This window comes from Vombatus ursinus, unplaced genomic scaffold, assembly GCF_900497805.2.
Source record: "Vombatus ursinus unplaced genomic scaffold, bare-nosed wombat genome assembly UNPS02014861.1, whole genome shotgun sequence".
Taxonomy (NCBI): domain Eukaryota; kingdom Metazoa; phylum Chordata; class Mammalia; order Diprotodontia; family Vombatidae; genus Vombatus; species Vombatus ursinus.
This window is the reverse complement of record NW_020954639.1, coordinates 6,789,805-6,814,398: the sequence shown is the minus strand read 5'-3', so window position 1 is coordinate 6,814,398 and position 24,594 is coordinate 6,789,805. Positions and strand designations below refer to the sequence as shown.

General features: G+C 39.8%; 1 protein-coding gene across 4 annotated transcripts in view; it reads left to right on the top strand.

Annotated features, from left to right (window-relative positions):
• CCNY (cyclin Y) overlaps positions 1-24,594 on the top strand; it is a 288,024-nt gene that overhangs the window by 246,368 nt on the left and 17,062 nt on the right. For all 4 annotated transcript variants that reach the window (XM_027841625.1, XM_027841628.1, XM_027841626.1 and 1 more), the window contains exons 6-8: positions 996-1,053; positions 1,161-1,280; positions 21,090-21,256. In XM_027841625.1, the coding sequence (XP_027697426.1) occupies positions 996-1,053; positions 1,161-1,280; positions 21,090-21,256 (345 nt within the window). The remainder of the gene's footprint in view (positions 1-995; positions 1,054-1,160; positions 1,281-21,089; positions 21,257-24,594) is intronic.

Below are 24,594 nucleotides of genomic sequence, written 5' to 3'. Positions count from 1 at the left end.
AAAGTGAGAGAGGTTTTATCATGTTAAAGTGAGGCTAGCAACTTTATTGCAAAATACAATGATAGGGAAGTATTTGGGGGTGGGGTGGGGGGTGGGGAGAGTGTATTCCTATATGTATTTTTTAAGCTGGTTAGAAGCTTAATGTCTTGAAAGTTATCCAGGCACTATTTTATCAGTTAAGCATAGCATGCGTGTAATCTTGTTCAGTATACAAAAACACCCAGGTTAAACTTGGAATTATTTCACTAGCTAAATTGAATGTGGAAATCACAAATGGATCCCTGGGGGCATTTCCTCTTCATAGCCTAAGATTTCTTTCCCACCAGTGACAGCTTAGCAGTGGTTTTAACTGATGCCCCAGGTGTCTTTTCAGGAACAGCTGGAGATCAAAGAGTGGAGATATTACAGGAAGAGTTTCTTTTCTTAGGGTGTATTCATATACATACATACACACACACACCCAGTACAATATATGTTTATTGTGTACATATCCCTATATGCATATGCACATGTGTACATGTATATGCATATATTCACACATGTATATACATAGGGAAATACATATATAAATGTAATTATACTTATATAATCTATGTATATATAATATATAAAAGCAGAAAACTTCATTAGTATATATGTATACATAAACACACATACATATATGTGTACGTATACACACACACACCCAGTAACATCCTACACATATCTATAAAATTATCTATAGGGAATAAAAGGCCCAAGTTTTCTCCTTAGTACAATTTATGAAGTATGAATCATTGCTATTACTACCATGGACTTCTAAAATAAAAATGATTTCACTGTAGCATGGACATAAAGGGGTTATTGAATGGTCACTGATGGCATTTCTTCAAGTCACACACTTCATCAATGCCTTTCTGAAATCCGTTCAAATTAAAATGTATTTTTGCTGATTTTGTGAATGACACATGTTCTTGTAGATGGTAAATTCTACATTCTTTTTTTTTCTTCCTCAGGGACACAGATGGAAGGATGCTCTTAGATATTTTTGATGAAAATCTTCACCCCCTTTCGGTAATCTCCTTCCCTCTCCCCTGCCTTGTTTTATGAGATAGAGCTTCATTATTTTTCTGCCCTTTGGGTTCGGAGGTGAGTCATCTGAAAATGATTTCCTTCTGCAGAAATCCGAAGTGCCACCAGACTACGACAAACACAACCCAGAACAAAAGCAGATTTACCGGTTCGTTCGGACGCTGTTCAGCGCCGCCCAGCTGACTGCTGAGTGTGCCATTGTCACCCTGGTGAGTACCTGTGGGGCACTGCCAAGGCTCCTCTTGATTTCCTGGTGGTACCAGGGCGGTGGACAGTTTACAGATCAGAAGTCAGGAGATCCGGGTTTTAGTCCTGGCTCGTTTCCTAGGTAGCTCTGTGACCTTTCTGGGTGTTGGTCACTGTAGATTGACACAACGAAGGCGTTAGGCTGGGTGACCACTGAGGTCCTTTCCAGCTCTAAAACTGTGAGCCCAAGACTAGGTGAGGCCTTTTCAGTAATAAGATTCCATGATTCTTGCCCCTCTCTGGTTTTTGATGACTAAAGGGCATGCATGCTGCTTTAGCAGATAATAACAATCATAGCTAACAAAAGCTAATAGCCAACATTTATATAGCACTTACTATGTGCTGGGCACTGTAGTAAGTGTTTAATTAACAGTTATTATTTCATTTGATCCTCACAAGAACTCAAAGAGGTAGGTACTCATTTTACAGATGAGGAAACTGAGGCACACAAAGGCTAAGTGACATGCCAGGGTCACTCACACAGCTACTAAAAGTCTGAGACTGCATTTGAACTCAGGTCTTCTTGACTCTAGGCCCCAGTACTCTACCCACTACACCACCCAGGTGCCATTTGCCTAGTGCTGACATTTATATAGTGGTTTAAGATTTGGAAAGTGCTCTATAGTAACACCTGAAGTTTATAACCTGGATTTAATAATTTTGTATTTCTAGGGAGCTAAGCCCCCAAAGTCTTAAAATAGGCCATGAAGCCCTTCACTTCCAAGCTTAAAGTATTCTTTTTTTATTTTCAAATTTTTAACATTTTTATTTAAAGTTTTGAGTTCCAAATTCTATCCCTCCCTCTTTCCACACCCCTCTCTCTGAGACAGTAAGCAATCAGATATAGGTTATTACCTGTGCAATTATGTAAAACATTTCCATATCAACCATTTTGTGTGAGAAGACTCAAAAAAGAAAGAAAGTGAAAATAGCATGTTTCAGTCTGTATTCAAGCAATATCAGTTCTTTCTTAGGAGGTGAATAGTATGCTTCATCATTAGTCTTTTGGGATTGTCTTGGATCATTGTATTGCTGAGAATAGCTAAGTCATTCACAATTCTTCATCAAACAATGTTGCTGTTCCTGTGTACAATGCTCTCCTGGTTCTGCTCACTTCACTATGCATCAGTTCATGTAAGTCTTTCCAGGTTGTTCTGAAATCATCCTGCTTGTCATTTCTTATATCACAATAATATTCCATCACAATCACATACCATGGCTTGTTTAGCCATTCCCCAATTGCTGGGTATCCCTTTGATTTCCAATTCTTAGCCACCACAAAAAGATCAAGCTTGGTGTCTTGAACACAGGTGTCATTCCGTCTGGTGTCTTTAGTCCTGATGATGCGGGGAGGTGAAACATTTTGGCTGAGGGGAGACAGGGAACAATAGGGTTTCAGGGCACCTTGGGTTGATGGCATGGCTTGCTATCAAAGTATTAAGCTGTCATAGCTTCTAGTTAAGTTTTTAGGACAGTTTAATGATGCTTACAAGAAATAATGGATGCTTAGCTTGCTGTGTGAAGGAATAGGGCAGATTGGTCACTGCTGTTTTTATTGTTTTAGGTGTATAATAAATCTAGCTTCTGTACTTGGTAGCATCAGTGTTTAGAGAAGAAGGTGGCTCCTTCTGACATGGTGTGGTGGAAGAGAGCACTGGATTTTCAGGCAGAAAACTTGGGTTTGAGCCTCGGCTGCTACTTAATATCTTGGAGATCTTCGCTGGGTTGCTTCCCCTCTTGGGGACTCCCTCATCTATAAGGTGAAGGTTAATAGATGAGTCCTAAGGACCTTTTGGCCTTGAAATCCTGTGATCCTAATAGATTAATAAAGATTCTTAGACTGCTTAGCCCTTATTTGGGAAATAAAATTGAACAAATAAGATGTATTATCTTTTTTTTTCTTTGATACAAGGATGTGGGTAACAGAAACGAGGAATTAACTTTGCTTACGTTAGGTCTGTTCAAGAGCCTAAACTCCAGCTTTGTTTGTGAATAAGACAAATGTGCAGTTATTCTCTTCCCTCAATAATGAAAAGTCAGGCATAAGAATTGAGATCTGTTCTGGAACTTAATGAAGATATGTTTTACCTTCCCTTCTCTCCCCTTCTCTATTTCCCCACTGGCTTCCATTATCACAGAGGGTGACAGCACAGAGAATTGCTTTGAGTCTGTAGAACATTACAGATAGGGTTGTAGGTGGGAACAGTTATAATTCTCCAACTCTCCAGCTGTCCTGTGAGTTAAATGTAAGCTGGAATGGGCTTGAAGTTTGTGTTTTATGATCTGATTGTCAGTAAATAATATCTGTCCTTCAGTACAGCCCAGGGAATTGAGTTAGAGCCTTCCTCTAGTTCCCCCCCAACTGGGAGGAAGGCTGCAGCATGACCCTGGGGCTGCCCCTCCCTGTCTAGGAGGCCTGCCAGCAGCAGGCCTCTGGGCAGGCAGGCTGAAAGTGGCCATTGAGCAAGATATTTGTACTATTCTTCTTCTCTCTTTATGCCCTCCAGAATTAAAAGCAGCCATCGGCATTGAGATCTGGGCTCCCTCTTGTTGGAGGGAGTTGTAATCTTGGCACCTTGGCGTGCTGCCCGCTGTGAGATGGGAGAGAAGTGAAGGGGAGGGGTGGGAACAGTGGCAGCAGTCACTGATGCTGAAAGATCAGATTGCAGCCTTTATGTCTGGTGCAGAAATCCAGCTTTCCGGCCAAGTGCAAGAACTGAAAATCCCCAGTATTTAAGTTAAACCAAAGAGGATATGTTATAGGCAGATGGATTTATGTTGAAAAACAAGTTGCATTTAATTTTTCCATATTATACAGTGAGGGGGTAGCTATCTAAATGCCAGCTATCCTTTTGGTTAGGATGATGATGACAACGATGATGATGATGATGATGACGATGATGACCCTGTGATAGGTTACCACACCCAGTCAATGGAAGCTGTGGTAGAATAAGTTTGAAATTTTTAGTTCCAGCTCCCCAACTCACCAGCTGTGACTTTAGACAGGCCCACAGGTATAGTATCTGATTCCTCTTTATTATTCAATAAACAATTGGGCTTTGACAAATGTAATAATGACTTGATGAGGTAGTTCTGCCTGTGGTTATTTGCTTCAGTTGGTTTTGTTTTAGTATGGTATTTTGATTCTAAAGTCTTGTGTTTGTCATCAGAAAATTCCCATCCAGAGATCCATTATCTAATGCAATTTTAGCAAAGAACATTCAAAATGTGCCACTAATTTAGCTCCTTATCTTAGCTTCGCCTTTATCTAGCAGGATAACCTTGGGCAAGTCATTCTCTGGACCTCAATTGTTTGGTGCAAAATGAGTGGGTTGGACAGATCAATAATTGTTGACACATATATTGAGTTTTGTATCTGTACCTAGTTGTTTGCTTGTTATCTTCCTCATTAAACTGTGAGTTTCTTGAAGGAACTGTCTTTTGCCTTGTCCCTCATGCCTGTAATTCTCTCCCTCTTCCATCCTGACTACTGACCTCCCTGGCTTCCTTTAGCTACCAACTAAAATCCCCCTGAGGTATATGGGTGCTCAGGGAGGACTAGCACCTCTAGTGTGAGAGCTTGCTGAGACCTTTTCAGGGCTGCTCATCCACATTTGGTGTCTGCCTGGCACTCAACTCTCACCTGTGGCTCCAAGAAGCTGTGGCATGTGCAGCAGCCACACCCTGGTAAACTGTCTTGGCAGATGGGCTAAGCCACAAACCTGTTGGTGAGTTACGGGGATTGTGTACCCCAAGCATGTGAAGACTTCCCCAGCGGAATGGGCAGATGAAAGCAATTTGTTCCAACAGTCATGAAAGCAGCTGAAGCAAGTTCTGTGAAACACTTAGAACTTGGTGATACATTGAAGACTCCAAGGTCATCCACTGCATCCCTGGCCATCACTAGTCATCCTGACTTTTGTCTTGCCACTGGACTTCAAGGACTCTGAAAGAGAGAGTGAGGCTGATGGCTTTGTGCAACTCTGGCTCACTTAAATCCAATCTACAAATGAATCAAGGTATCACCTTGTGATGTCACTGGTTCTCTTTGAAAATGAAAGACAAACAACAAAATCCCACCTCTTACAGGAAGTTTGCCCCAATCTCTCTCCATTGCAGTGCCTTCCCTTTGTTAATTATTTCCTATTTATCCTGTGTATAGCTGGCTTTGTATATATTTGTTTACGTGTTGTCTCTTCCATTAGATTGTAAACTTTTTGAGGACAGAGACTATCTTTTGTCTCTTTTTGTACCACTAGCTCTTAGCTCAGTGCCTGCCTGGCTCCTTTTAGGTGCTTAATGTATATTTGTTGAATTAAATTTAATTTCTTTGCATCCCCAGAGCTTAGTACCATGCCTGGCACATAGTAGGCACTTCCTCTTTCTCTGTGTATTTTTTCATGATCCCCATTTCACAGTTGAGGAAACCAAGTTCTCAGAGAAGTATGTCTTGCCCGTGGTCACACAGCTGGGTGTTTAGTTAGCCAGTAAGTTTCAGGTAGGATTGAAACCCAGATCTCTTCTGACTCCAAGTCCAGAGTTTTTTTCACCACACCATACTGCCTCTAGATACTTTCTAAGTGTGGAAATATGTTTTGCATGATTGCACATGTATAACCTAAATCAAATTACTTGCCATCTCAGAGAGATGGGGAGAGAATTTAGAACTCAAAATTTAAAAAAAATGAATGCTGAAAATTGTTTTTACATGCAATTGGGATAAATTTTTATCTTTAAATAAATCTTTATCTTTAAACTTAAGATTCTTTAAGAAGTCAGGTCAAGGGGCAGCTAGGTGGTGCAGTGGATAGAGCACCAGCCCTGGAGTCAGGAGGACTTGAGTTCAAATCTGGCCTAAGACACTTGACACTTACTAGCAGTGTAACCCTGGGCAAGTCACTTAACCCCATTGCCTAGCAAAAAAAAAAAAAAAATTTAAAAATTAAAAAAAATTTTTAAAAAGTCAGGTTAAGAGTGGCTGAGAAGGAAGTAAGCATTTATATAGCACCTACTATGTGCCAGACACAGGCAAATCACTGTGCTGAGTGATTTGCAAACATTTCATTTGTTCCTCATGACAACTTTGGGAATCAGGTGCTATTATTATCCCCAATCTGCAGTTAAGGAGAATGAGGCAACAGAGATTAAGTGACCTGCCCAGAGTCACACAGTTTGTGCAAGTGCTGAGGCCAGATGTGAGCTCAGGTCTTCCTGACTGAGCCCAGGGGTCTCTCCACTCTTTGACCCAGCTGCCTTTGGCTGGCAAAATGGGTTGCATCTGTTTCCCACAGTGCTTTGTCCTGAGGGTCGTTTAGCTATACAGACAATGATGACTAAATAATTTGGAACTTTGGTGAGAGAAATAACTATATAGAACCTAACTTCCCATGCTTAACAACCTAAATGTTGACTTGAATGGGGCAACCAGAACCTTCTAACATGGCTTTCCTTTCGGACTGTATATACCCTACAAATAAGCAGACATTAACATTAAAACTAGCATTCTTCCCTGCTGTTTGTTATTGGCCCCATGAATAGGTCCAATCATTGGTCATTATTTAGTGCCTTCAGTACCACACACACACACACACACACACACACACACACACACAATTCATCATTGGTGGTAGTAGAAATTCAAAGAATCCGGCTTCTTTTCAAATAAATTGACTACGAGAGGCTTTGTCTCCTACCTCCAGATGTGCCTCTGTGCTGAACCATGGGATTTTAGATTTGGAAGGAGACCTTCAATATCACAGAGTTCAATCACCTCTGTAAAATGGAGATAATCATATTAACACCACCTCCCAGGGTTGTTGTGAGTCTCAAATGAGATAATATTTGTAAAATGTTTACTTAACACCATGCGAGGTACATGGTAGGGCTATACACATGCTAGCTATCGTTATTATTATGGGAGCTAGGCGGCCAGTGTATAGAAAGCCTTGTGCTACACTCAGGAAGACCTGAGTGAAATCCAGCCTCAGGCACTTTCTAGCTGTGTGACCCTGGGCAAGTCATTTCACCCTGTTTGCCTCAGTTTCCTCATCTGTGAAATGAGCTAGAGAAGGAAATGGCAAACTATTCCAGTATCTTACCCAAGAAAATCACAAATGGGGCCACGGAGAGCCAGACACGACTGAAATGACTGAACAACAACAATCATTATTATTATTTGTAACTTGAAGTTGGATTTTCTCATCCCCAGAGCAGTGTTTTTTTCCTATATCAAAAAAGCGACCCCCCTCACCAGAATGTGCTTTGCCATATGGGCAGTTCTGCATCTCCTCAAAGAGAAAAACTAGTATTTGGAATGAATGTGATGAATGGCCAAAGAATTTCTGTCTTTTTTTGCAGTGTCTCCATTTAGCTGCTAAGGCTGAAAATACAGTCATATTAATGAAAATCATTTTGAAATTTTTTTGCGTTTCCATAAATTCTTGAGTTGGATAAGTATTAGGTTGTCATCACCTGGGAAAATTGAATCGATTTTTACGTCACCTTTTTCTTCAAAGAAAACAAAATAGGGATCTAGAATAACTTAGAAAGAACGTCTGATTTAGAAAACAGATGATGCAGGGAAGAATGGGGGGAAAACGTTTCTTCAGGAGTCTGTTTTTAAGAGGAAATCCATAAGAATTTTGTGAATTACTTTTACTCTGACTTGTTCTTGTCATTTACGCACTGGCCCTTGGTTCTGAAACACTGAATGTGCAGCTGGGTGACTGGGTGACGGCTCGTGGGTCAGAACTTTCATTTCAGTTGGCTGGAGGTTCAGAACAGATTGCTATGTCAGTGGAAGGTCTGAATTTGAACCTTTAACCATAATCAATGGGCACTTAGCACACATCTCCTGATTTTTCTGAATGAGTCTTTTAAAGCTTCCATTTATTCTAAATTGGTTCTGAATGAATATTAGTTAATTAGTGTTTATTGAGTGCTTCCTGGTGCTGAGCCAGGCATTGGGGACACACATCCAATCAGGTCCTTGCCCACGGCCATCCCATGGCTCCCTCAACTCACTCTTCCTGCAGTGCCCTGGACCTTTAGAAAATGTTCCCTTAATCCCTCTATTTGTCCCCTTTATTCATTTGTGTGCTTTTTGAAACCTTATGCTTTGCCACGTCTGTTTTCTATTACAAAATTTATAAAGGATAGCGCTCATCAAAATGCAGTGGGCCTGGAAGACCCAAGTTCATATCCTGCTTCAGACACTTGTACTAGCTGTGTGACCCTGGGCAAGGTGCTTAACCTCTGTTTGTCTCCGTTTCCTCACCTGCAAAATGGGATGATACTAATAGCCCCTCTCTGCCAGGGTTGTTGTGAGGATCAAATGAGATAATATTTGTAAAGCACTCAGCACAGTGCCTGGCACATAGTAGGTGCTTCATAAATACTTGTTTCCTTCTTTCCTCCCTAATGCAAATTGAGGTCTACTTATGTTTTTGGTGATGATAGACTATACTATTGGTTACTCAGAAGTAAAGCTAGGGAAGTGAGAAGATAGTTTGTCATTTTTATTGTTTTTTAGCTCTGGGGAAAGGGGAGGCTGCAAATTGAAGCAATTAGCCAAAAGTTGTTTTTAGATGATGTTGATTTTCAGTTTTGTTTTGTTTTCTGGAAGGTTTAGAAGGAATACTTAAGTTGTTTTTTTTTGTTGTTGGTGTTCAGTCGTGTCTAACTCTTCCTGACCCCGTGGACCATAGCACACCAGTACTGTCCATGAGGTTTTCTTGGCGAAGGTACTGGAGTGGTTTACCATTTCCTTCTGCAGCTCATTTTACATGTGAGGAAACTGAGGCAAACAGGGTTAAGTGACTTGCCCAGGGTCATGCAGCTAGTGAGTGTCTGAGGCCAGATTTGAACTGGGCTCTTCCTGACCCCAGGCCCAATACTCTATCCACTGAGAAAATGAGCTGCCTAAGGTGGGTTTATAGATGCTAAAAAAATGTGAACCTCAAAAACACAGTTTGGCAGTGAGGGGGCAAAATGTGAGTGAGCTGTCCTTTCCCCCAAGTTCTCCTTTTGCATATCCCTGCCAACCTTCTGACTCTACTGCCTGTGTTAAGTGAGACTGGAGCCAGAGAGTAACACAGAGCTTGTTGGCAGTGACGAGAGGAAGGCGGCCCTTTGGAGGGACGTTCGAGGCATAGGCACATGATGGAGGAGAAGTGTGAGAATGTCTGGCACAGCAGTAGAAAGCCACATGTGGCCTCGAGGTAGCGGGTCCTCGGTCTGGCATGTTAGAAAGGAGGCATAGACCAGGGTCAAGGGCGCAGTAGCCAGGTGCTGCTCAGGCCTCTGCTAGAGGGAGTTAGGAGTCCTAGGATCAGAGGTCTAGAGCAGGACCTTTGGTCAGTCACTTTGCGGACTGTAAAATGAACGGGGATGTGATAAACTGCTCCTCTGCCCCTTCAATAGCGATTCCAAGAAGAAATGAAATGCATTTCAACAGATATCCATAAAGCACCATGCTGGGATTAAAAATACAAAAACAAACCGCTCCTGCCTTCAAGAAGCTAACAGTCTATTGGGAGAGAGAAAATGTCTACAAACGAGCAAATAAAACTATATACAGAATAACAGTGAATAATTTCATGGGGGATAAAGCACTACCACCTAGAGGAATGAGGAGAGGCCTCATAGGGGAGGTGGCTCCTGATGAGATGCTAGAGATCCCAAATAATGTTGTAACCCCTTTTTGATTTCTTGTAATGAAGATGTCTTCCATTCATTCAGGAAGCATCTATTAACTACCTACTCTGTGCCAGGTATCATGCTCATTGGTACTTCGATTTAAAAGAAAAAGAGAGAGAGAGAGAGAGCATCCCCACTCTGAACAGAACTTGCGTTCTTATGAGGGGAGATAGGCAGGCAGGCAATCAATAAATATTTATCATACGCACAGAAAAGGAAATGCAGAGTCATTTCCATGAGGGGCAGGGTGCCTGGGGATGGGGGTGGTGTGGGTTTTTGCAGTAGAAGGAGCTAGTAGACAGCACTGGAGCAGAGATCTGAGGAAGCCAGGGATTCCGTGAAGCAGAGGTGAGGAAGACAGTCGGCGTCATTGCAGGCCTGGAAGAAGAGGAGGAAAGGAAGTTTATGAGGAAGGCCAATTCGGCAGCAATTTAGAGTGCATTGACAGGGGAGTAATGTAGAAGAAGACTGAAAAGAAAGCTTGGAGCCAAATGCGGAAGGGCTTTAACAGCCAGACAAGAGTTTGTGTTTTATCCTAGAGGCAAGAGGGAGCCATTGGATCTTATTGAGTAGGGGCAGAGACAAGGTCAGACCTGTGCTTTAGGAAGGTCAGTTTGCCTCTTGTAGTGAATGGGTTGGAGAGGGAGAGACTGGATGTAGGGAGACCCTTTAAAGGAAGTTCCTGTAATAGTCCAGAGGTGATGAGGAGCTAAACTGGGGGTGGCTGTAGGAGTGCAAAGGATTCAATGGAGGAGAGATATAAGGAGAGATACTTCTTGCTGTTCACTTATTTCAGTCACGTGTGATTCTTCATGACCTCATTTGAGGTTTTCTGGGCAGAAATACTATAGTGATTTGCCATTTCCTGCTCCAACTCCTCTTATAGATGAGGAAACTGAGGCAAACAGGGTTAAATGACTCACGCGGGGTCACACAGCTAGTAAGTGTCTAAGACTTCAGGCCCAGCACTCTGTGCACTATGGCGCCTCCTAACTTCCCAGAGATACAGGAAGAAAACACGTCAGAGTTACAGTCAGTACTGCCTGTTATATTGTAAATCAGACATTGTAAATAGTGCTCATTTTGACATGTTTGCATTGCACTTTACTGGACCTCAGTGCCTAAATTTAAATACCATTCCTTGCATTCTCAAAAGATTTTTTGCTATTGTGGTGCAAGCAGCCAGCTCCAGGGTCCTGTACAATGCTTTTGCTCATGGTAGGCACTTAATAAACATTGACTTTATTGGATTGAACTGAATCTTGCTGACTTAGGTATAAGATTTCTTTTCAAAATTATATTTATGGGGCACAAGGGACCTTAAAAGTCTATAGCAATTTAATTTGCAAAATGCTTTTTGCATGTGCTGTTTTATTTGATCATCCCAACCATCCTGGGAGATAGGCAGAGGGTATTAGGCTGATTTTTACAAATGTGGAAGTTCAAGTTCATCATTAAAAGTCCCTTGCTGGTGAGGTACACAGCTTTCCTTCATATCCTTTAGATAAAAATATACTTAAGATAAAAACACAAGACAAGGAGACAAAAAATTTATTGTGAGAAAAATTATGAGGCAATCCTGTAGCATTGCCATTAATCTTAAAGAATGAGGACTTGCTGGTATTGTGGTGAGACCTTAGATGAGGGGTGGGGGCAGGACCCTGGTGGAGTCATTTGAGTACTGAATGTGCTAGGCCTGGGGTCAGGGAGTTGGCCATCCAACGGCCTGAATCTGATGCTGATTAGCTGGGTGACCATGGGCCACTTAACTCCTCTGGATCTTGGTTTCTTGTCCATGAGGTGATTATGGTTGTGAGACTCAAGTGAGAGTGTCTGTATAAAATACTTGTAACCTTTAAAAGCATTTGTAAATGTCAGTTATTTAAGTGACACACTCTAAGTGAATTAAGGTTATAGCTCGTGTTTTCTTGCACTTTGGGAAAGGAACGGAGCTACCCAGGAGAATTTTCCCACGACTTGACTTTATTTCTCCCCCTTCACACCCCATTAAAATTGTTCTCTGGCAAGAAAACGATGCCTGGTGAAGTCTTGGCTGATTTGGAGAAATGAGAATAAGTTGTAAATAAAGCTTTTGGGGGTGGAATTATAAAACATCTCACATAATTAAGACCCTTGCAAACAGACCGTGCCTGGTTCATTTTGGCAAATTACATTTGAGTAAACAAAGTATCAACATCACAGCCTTTCCCCCCTTTGCCACGTGATAACTTTCTCTCTGTTAAATTTGGTCAAGTTGGGATTCTGGCTGCATTTCTGGATTTATATCTTCTTAGCTCCGTATCTTCAGTATTCTGGTCCCAGGCAGGTTGGATAAGCAGCTAGGGCGAGGAATGGTGAGGATTTGATTGATTTTTCTAACATCATTTGAAAAAGTTATTTTTTGTTATTGTTGTTTAAAGTTCTTTCCAGTATATTGTATCACCTCCTGATGTTTCTATTTTTTTAGGAAGTCCATATTGATATTAGATGATATAGTCAAAACTCAAGACTGTACATTGGCACATTTTTATTTATAATTCAAATATGTATTTGAAACCTCATTTTATTTGGCGCAGCAATAGATTTAGGCTCTCAACATTTTGCTGAATTAGGTTTATGGTCCAGTTGGTTCATATTTCACTGTCAGACTAACAGCAGGGATTCTTGTTCCTATTATTGAAACAGCTGTCTTAACTGCTTAATTTATATGTCTAGAAATACATACCCCTTTGGTAGAAGTGCTAATAGCAGTGTACCTATCCAATAGGTACTTTGTAGTCTTGTGTTAATTTTTAGTCTGTCTAGGACCTGAACTTAGAGTCATTGACATTAAGGGGAGCAGGCTCACAGATTGTTGTTCGTCCTTCGTTCTTGAAGGAGACCAATGACATCAGCAGGGTGATGTCTTGACTGGCAAATGATCTGGATTTAAGTGAGGCAGAGCAGTGCAGAGTCATCAGCCTCAGTCTCTCCTCCAGAGTCATTAGGGTCCAGTGGCAAAATATAGGTCAAGACAGCTGGAGATGGCCACGGATGCCGTGAGAGACCTTGGCCTTTTGAAGCTAAGGTTCATAGGAAACTCAGCAAGTCACCCCAACCCCGTCTGAGCTGCAGTTTATTCTTCCACAAAATGGGAATAATAAAAGCACTTACCTCACCATAATGTGAGGATTAAATGAGATAATGTCTATAAAGTGCTTTGCAAACCTGCTTGCAAACTAGTTAATCTAATTAGTAAATTAATTAATACAAATAATTATTCTGTTAATATTTAATATTACTGCCCATTTGAAGGGCAGTAAGGATCTTGGTAGATAGAGCCCAGCATTCAGAGATGGAAGACCAGAGTTTTAGTCTTAGCTCTGTCACTAGCTGGCTGTGTGACTTTGGACAGATCAGTTGGCCACACTAGGCCTTTGTTTCCTCATCTATAGAACAAGGGGATTGATATGATCTCTTTTTGTGATTTCATGGAACAAAATCATTACCAGTGTGAATGACTCTCTTCAGAAACATTGATTCTTAGAATATGGACTGGGCTACTGAGAAGTCAAATATCTCATTCAGAGTCACAGAGCTAGTTTCTGTGAGAGGTAGGATTTGAATTCGGGTTCTTACAATTCCAGGTTGGCACTACTATTCACTAGCTTCTATAGCTCTGAAATTCTGTGGTTTTCTATGATTTTGCATCGAGGTTAAGTGACTTACCCAGGGTCACACAGCTATTAAGTGTCTGAGGCTGGATTTGAACTCAGGGCCTGACTTCAGGGCCGGTGCTCTATCCACTCCACCACCTAGCTGCCCCAACTTTCGGTTTTTTAAACCTGAGAGGAGACAGGCTGCTCTCTTATCAACCCTTTCTTTCTCCTGTCTCCCCAAAGCCTTTGTTATTAATCTTCTAATAGTTGTCATGATTCATTTTCTCTGTGTCACTAGTCATTTGCCTGCTTGGTGTCCTAAGTCGGAGTAGGTCTGCTCTTGAGCATTTGACTGAAAATGTGGCGTCAGCTGCTTTTCCCAAACTGGAGAGGGGCTTGGGTTCTGTTTGTTAACCGTTTACCTCTAAAGTTTGCCTCTGTTACTCTCTAAGGATAGGAGACTCTAGTTGGTATGCTATTCAGGTAGCTATACAATGCCACATTTGTTGAAATTTCAGTCCTACTGGGCTGACTTTCACTGATACATTGGAATTCCTTCATCTTGCCATATTGGGCAATTTTTCAGTTCCTGTCTTTTGATAAGACTGAATGTAGGTATCTTCTTGGAGGTCTCTTTGGGGCTGGTAAGATATCTCCAGAACCCATTGCTCCTTCTAGTCCACTAGTGCTTCTGGTAGGGTACCCACCCTAAGAGGAGAGGGCGATAAATTACATTAGGGCCATGAATGTTGGATCTTGTTAACTAAATAGGAGCAGTCTGCTATTTGGTATCACAAATGCATCTTCATTGTGCAGAATCCTAGATTCTGAGCTGGAGGAACCTTGGAGACCTTCTATTCCAATTCTTTCTTTTTATAATTGGAAGTGAACCAAATTCTAGGGAGGTCACACAGGTAATAACTTGCCTGCGGTCACACAGGTAATACGTATTAGTGGTATGATTTGAACCTATGTCTTTTGGCTCTAGACCCATTACATCACTTCCTGGAGTGTTTATTTTTTTTAGGAAGCTCATCTTGATATTAAGTAACATACTCAAGAATTTCCAAGCTAAACATTGGCACATTTTTATTTATAATTCAAATATGTCTTTAAAACCTCATCTTATTTGGTGAATCTATAGTATTAGGCACTCAACAGTTCACCAAGCTTGAATGATTTCCATTTTCTGTAAATGATTCATTTATTCAGCAAGCTTTTATTAAACAGATGTTTGTAATAGTGCTTCTGTTTGTGAATTTAGCCTCTACATTGAGGAAGCAGTATGGGGCTGTGAAAAGTATGCTGTATTTGGAGTCAGAGAACTGGGTTCAGATCCCCACTCTGCCCCTGTGTGACCTCTCTAGGCCTTATTTGTAAAATGAAGAAAGCTTATTAGTTGGTTTCAAAAGCCCCTTGTAGCTTTAGCTGTCTGATCTATAATCTGAAGGAGAGCCAGGAAGGCAAAGCACCTTGAGTCCATGCCATGTCAATAACATAGGAAGGAACAGGAGATGGTTAGACTGGAGAACACTCAGAGGAGATACAATACCTGTGTCACCAGAAGCAAATCCCTTCACCTCTTTGGCTTTCATTCCTTATCTGTGCAATCTAGGATTTGGACTACATTGAGACTTTTTCAGTTCTAAGTTTGTGAAATGATGTGAAAAAGGGATTCCATTGTTCTGCTTGGCCTTACAGGGCAGAAACCAAGAATAATTTTAGAAATTTCAGAGAGGAACATTTAGACTTGATAGAAAGAAAAACTTCCTAACATTTAGAGTCACTTGGAAGTAAAATGAGTTTTCTCAGGGGGTAATGGGTTTCCCTTCTTGGGAGGTCTTTAAGCAGAAGCCAGATGACCTCTTTATCAAATGTGTTTTACAAATATTTAAGTACAAAATAATATGTGTTAAATGCAAAAAAAAGTAAGCAAAGTGTTTTATAAGGGCTAAAGGGGGAGGGCATAGAGGAGATCATTTTGATCTTGGACAGAGGAGAAGGTTAAGGAAGGCTTCCTGGATGAGGGGGACTTTAAATTAGGAGTAGAAATTCAGCAGGCAACTGCAGGGGAGGAGTACATTTCAGATACAGGAGGCCACATTTGACAAACAACTTTGGGCCCAATCTGATAAGATGAAACTTAAGAGGAAGAGATGTGAAGCATGTTCAAAAAATCAGCTTTACCTAGTATAAGATTAAGGAAGCATAGCTAGATACAGCTTGAAAAAAAGGTCCCAGGATTTAGTGGACTATGACATCAGTGTGATACTGCAGCCCCTCATAAAGAGAATCTCTGTGTCCAGAACAAGAGCAGTGATATACCCTGTGTTCCACTGGGCCCTGCCCCAGTCACACTACATCTGGAGTACTGAGTCCACTTTTGAGTTAGAAGAGAGTGGAAAGCATGGTGGGGAGCCATGAGATCATGCCATAGAAGGATGAGTTAGAAGACACTGAGCGTGTTTAGCCTGGAAAGGGGGAGACTTGTGGGAGAGGCATGGTCAAGTACTCTGTCCTGGGATAGAGATATTTGGCCTGTTTTGCTTGGCCCCAGAAGACAGAACAAAGAATAATAGAGAGTAGAAGTTGGAGAGGGGCAGATTTAGACTCAGAAGAAGGAGAAACTTCCTAATGATTAGTACTATCCACAAGTACACTGGGCTGTCTTCAGAGCTCCTAAGGGAGCTTAGGAGATATCCCAAAGGAAGGGACATCTTTCAGTCTTGACCACTTGTCAAGAATGTCATAGAGGCTGGTTAGACTGACTGGCCACTGAGGTCTGAACTCTGAGATTATTTGATTCTGTGTATATTAATGTAAATAAAAATCATAACCCCAAACAGTGCACTGCTGAAAGTCAAATCAGTTACTATGATTCTGTAAATTTCATTTGTCTCTGATGCCTTCCACCTTTTTTCTATATAATCTCATTTTTCTTCACTTTTTCTATGTAATCAATTAACAATCACTTATTAAGCTCTTTATCCCACTTAAAGAGATTTTGAAGTCCCAGACAATAAGTTGTTTACTTCAAGAAATAATCATTATAGCTAAAATACCACATCCAAGTTTTGATATTCCATTCTGTCCCCTCCAAGACCTTGCCTCAGCCTATGATCACTTGAACAAGTTTGCACTATATACACTTCTTTAGGTCTGGAGGTATATGGGCTGCTTTTTGCCTTCTCTTGCTTAATGCTCTAGCAAAAACAAGGTGATTTTCCCCCTCTCATTCATTTTCATTAAGTCTGGAAAGATCGATTGAAGCCATATTGAGGAGAACTTTAAATGCTAGGTCGAGGAGTTTGTTTTTTATCCTGGTAGCCATAATGAACCGTTTTAAGCAGGGGAAATTATTTTGGCAGACTTGTTCAGTATGAAAATGATTTTGGTAGCTCGCTCTGTGAAGAATGCATTAGCCAGTGGTGAGAATGAAGGAGAGAAAAAGAAATATGAAGCTGTTAAAATAGCCCCGTGATAGGTAATAAGAATTTTTGCTTAGGCAGTAGTAGCAAATGATATTATAGTGATCAAATCTCTGACATTTGACAGGTAAATTGAAAATGTTGGTGTCATTTTCTATTTTTCTAACTCCCTCACTCTGCATATTTAAAATGACACCAGTGTTTTCAACCTAGGTGATTGGGAGCAAGATGGTACCCTCAAACAAAATGGGGAAGTTAGAAGGTAGGGAGTAAATGTAGAGGGGCAATGATGACTTCCATTTGGGACATGTTACATGAGGCTTAGAGAACCTAGAAGAGAACCTTATAGTAAGGGGACATTCATACTTAGGGGATAGAAGGAGGAAGATGAACCAGCAAGAGATGTGATTGGTCACTAGATGGGAGGAGAGCCAAAGGAAAACCATCCTATTGCCAAGGAAGGACAGAGAGAGGGTATATAGGAGGAGATGGTTAATAAATAGTGGGAAATGTTGCAGAAAATCCAAGGAGGAGGATGAGAACTAAGAAAAGGATTAGAATTAGCAATTAATCGACCATTCATATCTATCTAGTCTCTTTGACCAAGTGATCCTACTATTGAAAATACCTCCAAAGAAGTCAAAGACAAAAACAAAGATCCATTATATACTAAAATATTCATAACCATACTCTGTGGTAACAAAGAACTAGAGAAAAGTGAGGGCTTATTGATCTTAAAATGGCTGAAGAGGCTATGACATAGGAATGTAATGGGATTTTAATGTAGAGTAAGAAACGTTAAATATGAGGAATTCAGAGAAAAATGAAAGATTGCATGAACTGATGCAGAATAATAGAAGTAGAATCAAGGAAACGATATGTGCGGTAACTGCAACAATGTAAATGAAAAGATTATCAAAAGGAAGTTGAACTCTGAGCAAGTGAAAAATCAGTGAAAGGCCTAGAGCAGACATGATGACTCATACTTCACCCCTCAAGGCATAGAGGTGAGGGACTAGTAGGACGTGATACTTTGTATACGTTGTCAGATTTGATCACTATATCAGATGCTTTCCCTGATTACTTTTCTTTGACACATGGGAAGGTTCAGTGTGTGTGTGTGTGTGTGTGTGTGTGTGTGTGTGTGTGTGTGTGTTGGGGTTTGAGGGGGATGGATATGTGTATAATGACTCTGATCTAAATACAAAAATGATCAGTAGGAAGATTTAGGTGTGTTTTTTTTTTTTTTTTGAGAGGTGTCATTTGTGATCTTGGAGAATTAGTTTTATTAGACCAGTAGGGAGAAAAGCCAGAGTCCTATTGCAGCTTTCTCCCTATTACACTTTGCATCAGTGGAGCATGGTCCCCAAGACAAGACCTTCCTTTGTGGAAGAAACCATTCCAAAATCACCCTCTGGCTCCTCTTTGCCTTTATCCACAGAGAACATTTATATACACACTTATAAATGAAAGGTGTGGTTACTGCGCTGAAAAGTCCTAGCCACAATTTAGTAGCAGATGAAGGATTTTTGCATCCCAGAGCTAAAACAGAGTAAAAACAAACAAAAAGCCTTCGTGGTGTTTTAACATTGTTAGATTACAATAATAACAATAATAATAATAATAACTTACATTTAGCTTATTTGAAGCTGGCTTGTTTGAAGCTCTTTACATATTAAATCATTTGATTCTCACAATAACCCTGTGAGATACGGGCTATTATTATCTATTCCCATTTTACAGATGTGGAACTTCAATTTGAGAGAAGTTAAATGACTTGCCCAAGGTCACACAGTATGTGTGGCAGGGTTTGAACTTAGGTCTTTCCTGCTCTGAGTCTAGCACTTTATCTGCATTATGTCACACCATCTCAGAATTTGCATGTAGGTTAGTCTTCCTCATTTCTCCCTTTTTCCTGGATCTGATTTTTGATTTAGTCATACTAATGAATTTCTGCTATATGTATCTGCTACCCCTATTTTACAACTTTTCAAATGTTGCTGTTTGTGTTTAATATTTATTCTCTCAAAATCTGACTTTAATACCTCCCTTTCTCAAGTCCTTTCTAAGGTTTACACTTCTTTCATGAAACCTTCCCTATTTAAATTATGTCATAGACTCCATTTTGATTTATTCCACCCCATTCATGAATATTAGAATCCCTTAGCTTGAAACATTGCCTGTTTGAATTATCCATATTATAGTTTATTAGCTTCACTCTTCCCAAGTGTACCAATATCTCTTAATGCCTTTTATAAACACTTCAGTACTTTGAGAATAGTGTGGGCACCCACTCTACCAGTCACACCTTCCATAACTTAGCAAGCAGATGGTCTTTGAGATTAACTGTGTTGGAAGAATTAATCATCCTGCAGCCAATCTTGTGATGAATTTAAACATAGTTAGGCTGGTGATGGTTTCATAGGCTTAGAGCTGGAAAGGTGCTTTGGACCACAGACACAACCCATCATCAGGCCTGCACCCGATGCCTGTCCAATGTGGTTGGCACCTGCCAAAGCTTGTGATCTTCTGGCATAGCTTTCAAAAACCCACTGGTATCTCCATGCTACAGTCAGGCATCAGAGTGGGGCCTGTTTATCTAGCTGTTTTAGTATAGTTTACTTATAAAATGAAACCGGAAATCCAAAAATATGTACAACGGGTAGAAATATACGTGATGAAGTTGCCTTGTTACTCTTTGTGAATGATTGTTGGTAGCTCTCTGTTTTATCATTCTTTCTGAATGCCTTCCATTTAATTAGAGTGCAAGCATGTAGAAGACAGGGATGATGTCTCTTCTACCCATTTTGCCTAAGTCTTGTTAAAGTCAAATGTATTTATAAATAAGTTACTTAAAGTTGCTTAAATAAAGTTACTTAAGTTGCTTAAAGACACTTCACCATGTTTGCTAAAAACTAAAAAATGCATCTCTTTATTATACATCCAAGGATAACACAGGTTCATAAAACACATTATTCTAGAAAAATTGTAATAATTGCATTTATATAGCTCTTTGAAGTTTGCAAAGTGACTTGGTGGTGTTGTGGGTAAGAGTACTGCTAGACATGGTGTGATGGATGACCCTAGACAAGTCACTTAGCCTCCCTCAGCATCAGTTTCCTCATCCATAAAATGGAGATAATAATAGCACCTATCTCCGAAGGTTGTTGTAAGGATCAAATGAGATAATGTAAGGCACTTATTACAATGCCTGGCACATAGTAGATACTGTATAAATGCTAGCTGTTATTATTGTCTCATTTGAAGTTCATGGCAACCCTATGAGGTAGGTACCTCAGGTATTATTATCCCTATTTTCCAGATGTGGACACTGAAGATGACAGAAGGTAAACTTTGCCCATCATTCCCCAGCTAATGTCAGAGGTGAGATTTGAACTCAAGTTTCTCCAGTGACTACAGATTCCAGTGCTTTATCTCCTATGCCAGAGTCTCTTTGACAAACTTTTTAACTTAATGAGCCATCATGAAAGATGGCTGTCAATATTACTTGTTTGCTTTCAGGATAAATTATGACATTTATTTACCTCTTTCCTCATTGATATAATTTTCCAACTTGGGCCTAAATCTTTTTAGAAAACAAAGCCTATTACAACCATTTTGCCTCCTTTACGTTTTCATTGTTCTTTTGGTTACTTGTTGGAGCATTTTTTTGGTATTTGGAAAGGTGTTGATATTTGATTACTTGATATAGTGAGAGAAGCTGCCTTGTGGTTGCCAGGAATTATTTGGTCTCTTTAATCATTCTGGTAAGATTAAGCAAGTCAGGCCCAATCAGGTCATTGGGCCTGATCTTTGCAGGAAACTCCATTGGAATTGTTGAGCCTTTCAGCCTCGACACACACCAATGTTATCAAATGGTAACTCCCTGTTTAAAGGAAGATGAGGGGCTATATTTTCAGTACTTAAATAATTTTTCTTTCTGTTTATGTTGGTAAATGAAAAAAAAAAACTAAAGTCATTTAGCTCTGGCATTTTCGTGTCTTCCCAGGTATATCTTGAAAGGCTTTTAACTTATGCAGAGATAGATATCTGTCCAGCAAATTGGAAGAGAATTGTACTTGGAGCAATTCTATTAGCATCCAAAGTTTGGGATGACCAGGCAGTCTGGAACGTGGATTACTGCCAGATCCTGAAAGACATCACAGTAGAAGACATGTGAGTTAATATTATTTACTTATCACACAAAACTAATAAACTTTCTGAGATGAGACTAATTAATGATGATAATAATAATAACTAGCATTTCTACAGTACTTTAAGATTTATTAAACACTTATCATGTTATCTCATTTAATACTTAGAACAATTCTATAAGTGCTATGATTATCTCCATTTGACAAATAATAAAACTGAGCCTGAAAGAGGTTAAGTGACTCACTAGTCACTAGTTAGTTTCTGAGGCAGGATTTGATCTCAGGTCTTCATGACTCTAAGTCCAATACTCATCATGCCACCTTGCTGTCATTCTTGTGGAGTGCCTTGTGTTCCAAACAAGTACAGGAAGCTACTCCAAATTTTGTGTAATTATGGTTCTCTGAAATTGGTCTTTTTTCTTTTTTAACTCAGCATTTCCCTACCTCTTTCAGTTTAAAAGGTGGACCTACCCTATTCACTACACTGGTTTTGCAGCACATTTTAGCTAGTCTTATTCAATTTCCATGACCCTCCTCATCCAAAGTTAAACCTGGATGGTAAACCCCAGAGCATGTGACTATGGATTCAGATCCGTAAACTGGCATACTTTTGCCTCTTCAGCTTGTACTTTGTCCCATTCAGTCATGGATTTAGCATGTCCCCAGGCAGTGAGGCACTCCATTCTTTGTGGGTCCTTCAAAGCCTTGAGCTATTTCTCCTGAGTCTTTAGAAGAGAAACATTCCTTTCCTTTCCTTTTCTCTTTACTCTCCTTTATTAAATAAAATAGACAAACTGTGGTGGTATTCCTGATACTGAAAAGAATAAGACAGTATGCAATTTCTTATTAAAAGTATAAAACAGTTTGATATTCTCTCCAGAAAGAGCATATTATAGATTCTATGTTCCATTACAGGTTACAGATGTTAAGAACATTTATTTTAAGACTTTAATCATAGCATTTGCTCAGTAATTGACTCCTAATATATAGCATTAAAATCTGACACACTAATTGAACTAGGCAAAAGTGAAACCCAGCTGGCCACTTTTAGTTGAACTAAGATGTGGTCAAGATATGTTTTGATCATACGTTAGAGTATGTAGATACATATGGCGTACTACAGATGTAGCATTGTAGATTTGTTGTTTCATAGGTGTAAAGAGCTGAAAGAGACTTCAGAGTTGTCTAGTCGAATCCTCTCTTCTTACAGAGAAGGAAACTGAGGTTCCATGGAGGTTTAAGTGAATCATTCAAGGTCACACAGGGAGTAACTTTTAAATATGTGATTAGAACTCAGATCTTCTGATTCCAGAGCCAATGCTTTGTCCATTCTTCCATGCGGTGAAGTGTTCAGTGTGATTATTTTTTAAAAACCAATTTCGTATCTATAGGGAAAAAATAACTGAAATCACTAGTAGAACCAGATTTAGCACCTATGCCTCCTCAGACCAAGAACAAAGTGACTTTGATGACTAGGGATGAATACCAGGAAAATGGACTGCTGTGATAGTTTGGATGAATGAGTAAATGAATGAAAATGCATTTATTAAGCAAAGCATTATGCTAAGTGTTGGGAATATGAACAGAAAAGTAAGACAAACCCTGGTCATAATGAACTCATGTACTGAGAGAGGAATGCACAAACCTATATGTGAAAGTCCAGTTATTTTAATAAGTATGTATACTGGATGGCAAAGACATGGTTTCATGTCTTATTTCTGACACATACTAAATGACTCTGGACAACTCACTTAACCTGTTACCACTCTAGGCAATTTTCTGAGAATATCATTTACAGATGAGTTATTTATATGCATTGATGGAACAAGTTTCTGTAACAGTAGTTGCCTGATTCAAAAAAAAAAAAATCCCACAGCTATGGATGCCCCAAAAATCAGATTGAGAGTTTTGGTAAATTTAGGCTTCCTTAATAAAACAACTGCCCAGCTACCTCCTAGGAACAGTGGAGAAAGTGCTGGACTTGGAGTCAGGAATAACTCTATTCAGAGTCTGCCTCAGATACTCACTAGCTGTGTGACCTGGGCAAGTTATTTAATATCTCTCAACCTCAGTTTCCTCATCTGTCAAATGGAGATAATAATAGCATCAACCTTACAGGTTTGTTGTGAAGATCAAATGATTATAGTAAAGTGTTTTACAAACTGTGCTATATAAATGTTTGCTATTTTTATCATCATAATTATTATTAACTAGGGTTTTATGGAGTTATATTAGGAAATAAACGAAAGTTTCTGGAATAGTCTGTGACCCTAATTCTAAATAATTTCTTTCTAAATAAAAACAGAGCCACCAGAAAACTATCCATTGATCGTTAGATTCTTTATGGCAGCATTAAGTAGAAATCCGAATTTTATTTTGGATGCATTAAAGACCCCATCCTCTCAACTGGCCAGTGCTGTGTGTGTGACTACACTCAGCATGACCAGGTTCTGTGTCCAGTCCTTAGCACTACTGAGAAGTATACTGAATGCTCGGCCAGAATTCACCCAGCCCAGACATAGTAACAGCAAATTTAGAATTTATTATGATTTGTAATAATTTTTAACTTTCACTTAATTTTTTGGATTCCCCTAGAGTTTATGACCTATGAGTCCCTACCATCCTATTCTAGCCCCAAATAAAGCCTTTTTCTTGCACTGAAATAGAAAAATTTTAATTGAGTTAAGCAGCTTGGTGCGCAGATATCTTTTTTTAAAGAACCAGAGATATTACAGTGTATGAAGAGGTTAAATTTAGCATTTTAGCCAAAAAAATTACTGAACTCCTTTGACCTGAACTCTCTGTCCTTTGTGAAAAATGTTGTTGACAAGGCTGCCCCATCCATCATGTGAGCCAATGATCAGAGCATAAAAGAATTCTTACAGAAGTTGGTTGATGTCTCCAAACATGTCATGGTGGGCAGAGGAAGAAAATAATAAATGTTTGCATAGGCGTAGCTTGTTTCGTTCTACTTAAAAGGTCAAACTACAACGTTAGGGTAGTAGAAGTCTAAATAATTTTTACTAGCTTGGCCCTCAAGCAGGGTCCTGCTTCTTCCCCATGAGCTCGGTGTTTATGAGTATGAAAAATAATTAGTAATAAAAGAGGCAACATGGTGGCATATGAGGACAAACCCCGTCAATCCCTTTAGGGATATATGTGGCTCCATTGAAGTAGAACGTTCTAAATCTGGCCAATTCAGTAACAAGACTAAAAACTTGTCAGAAAGTGGTTTAAAGGTGTAAATGAATGTTCACAGCATCAATTACACTGTGGGTTTTTGTAATCACTCTTGTCATTTGACCACACCCTCTTCTTTCTTTCTTTCTTTCTTTCTTTCTTTCTTTCTTTCTTTCTTTC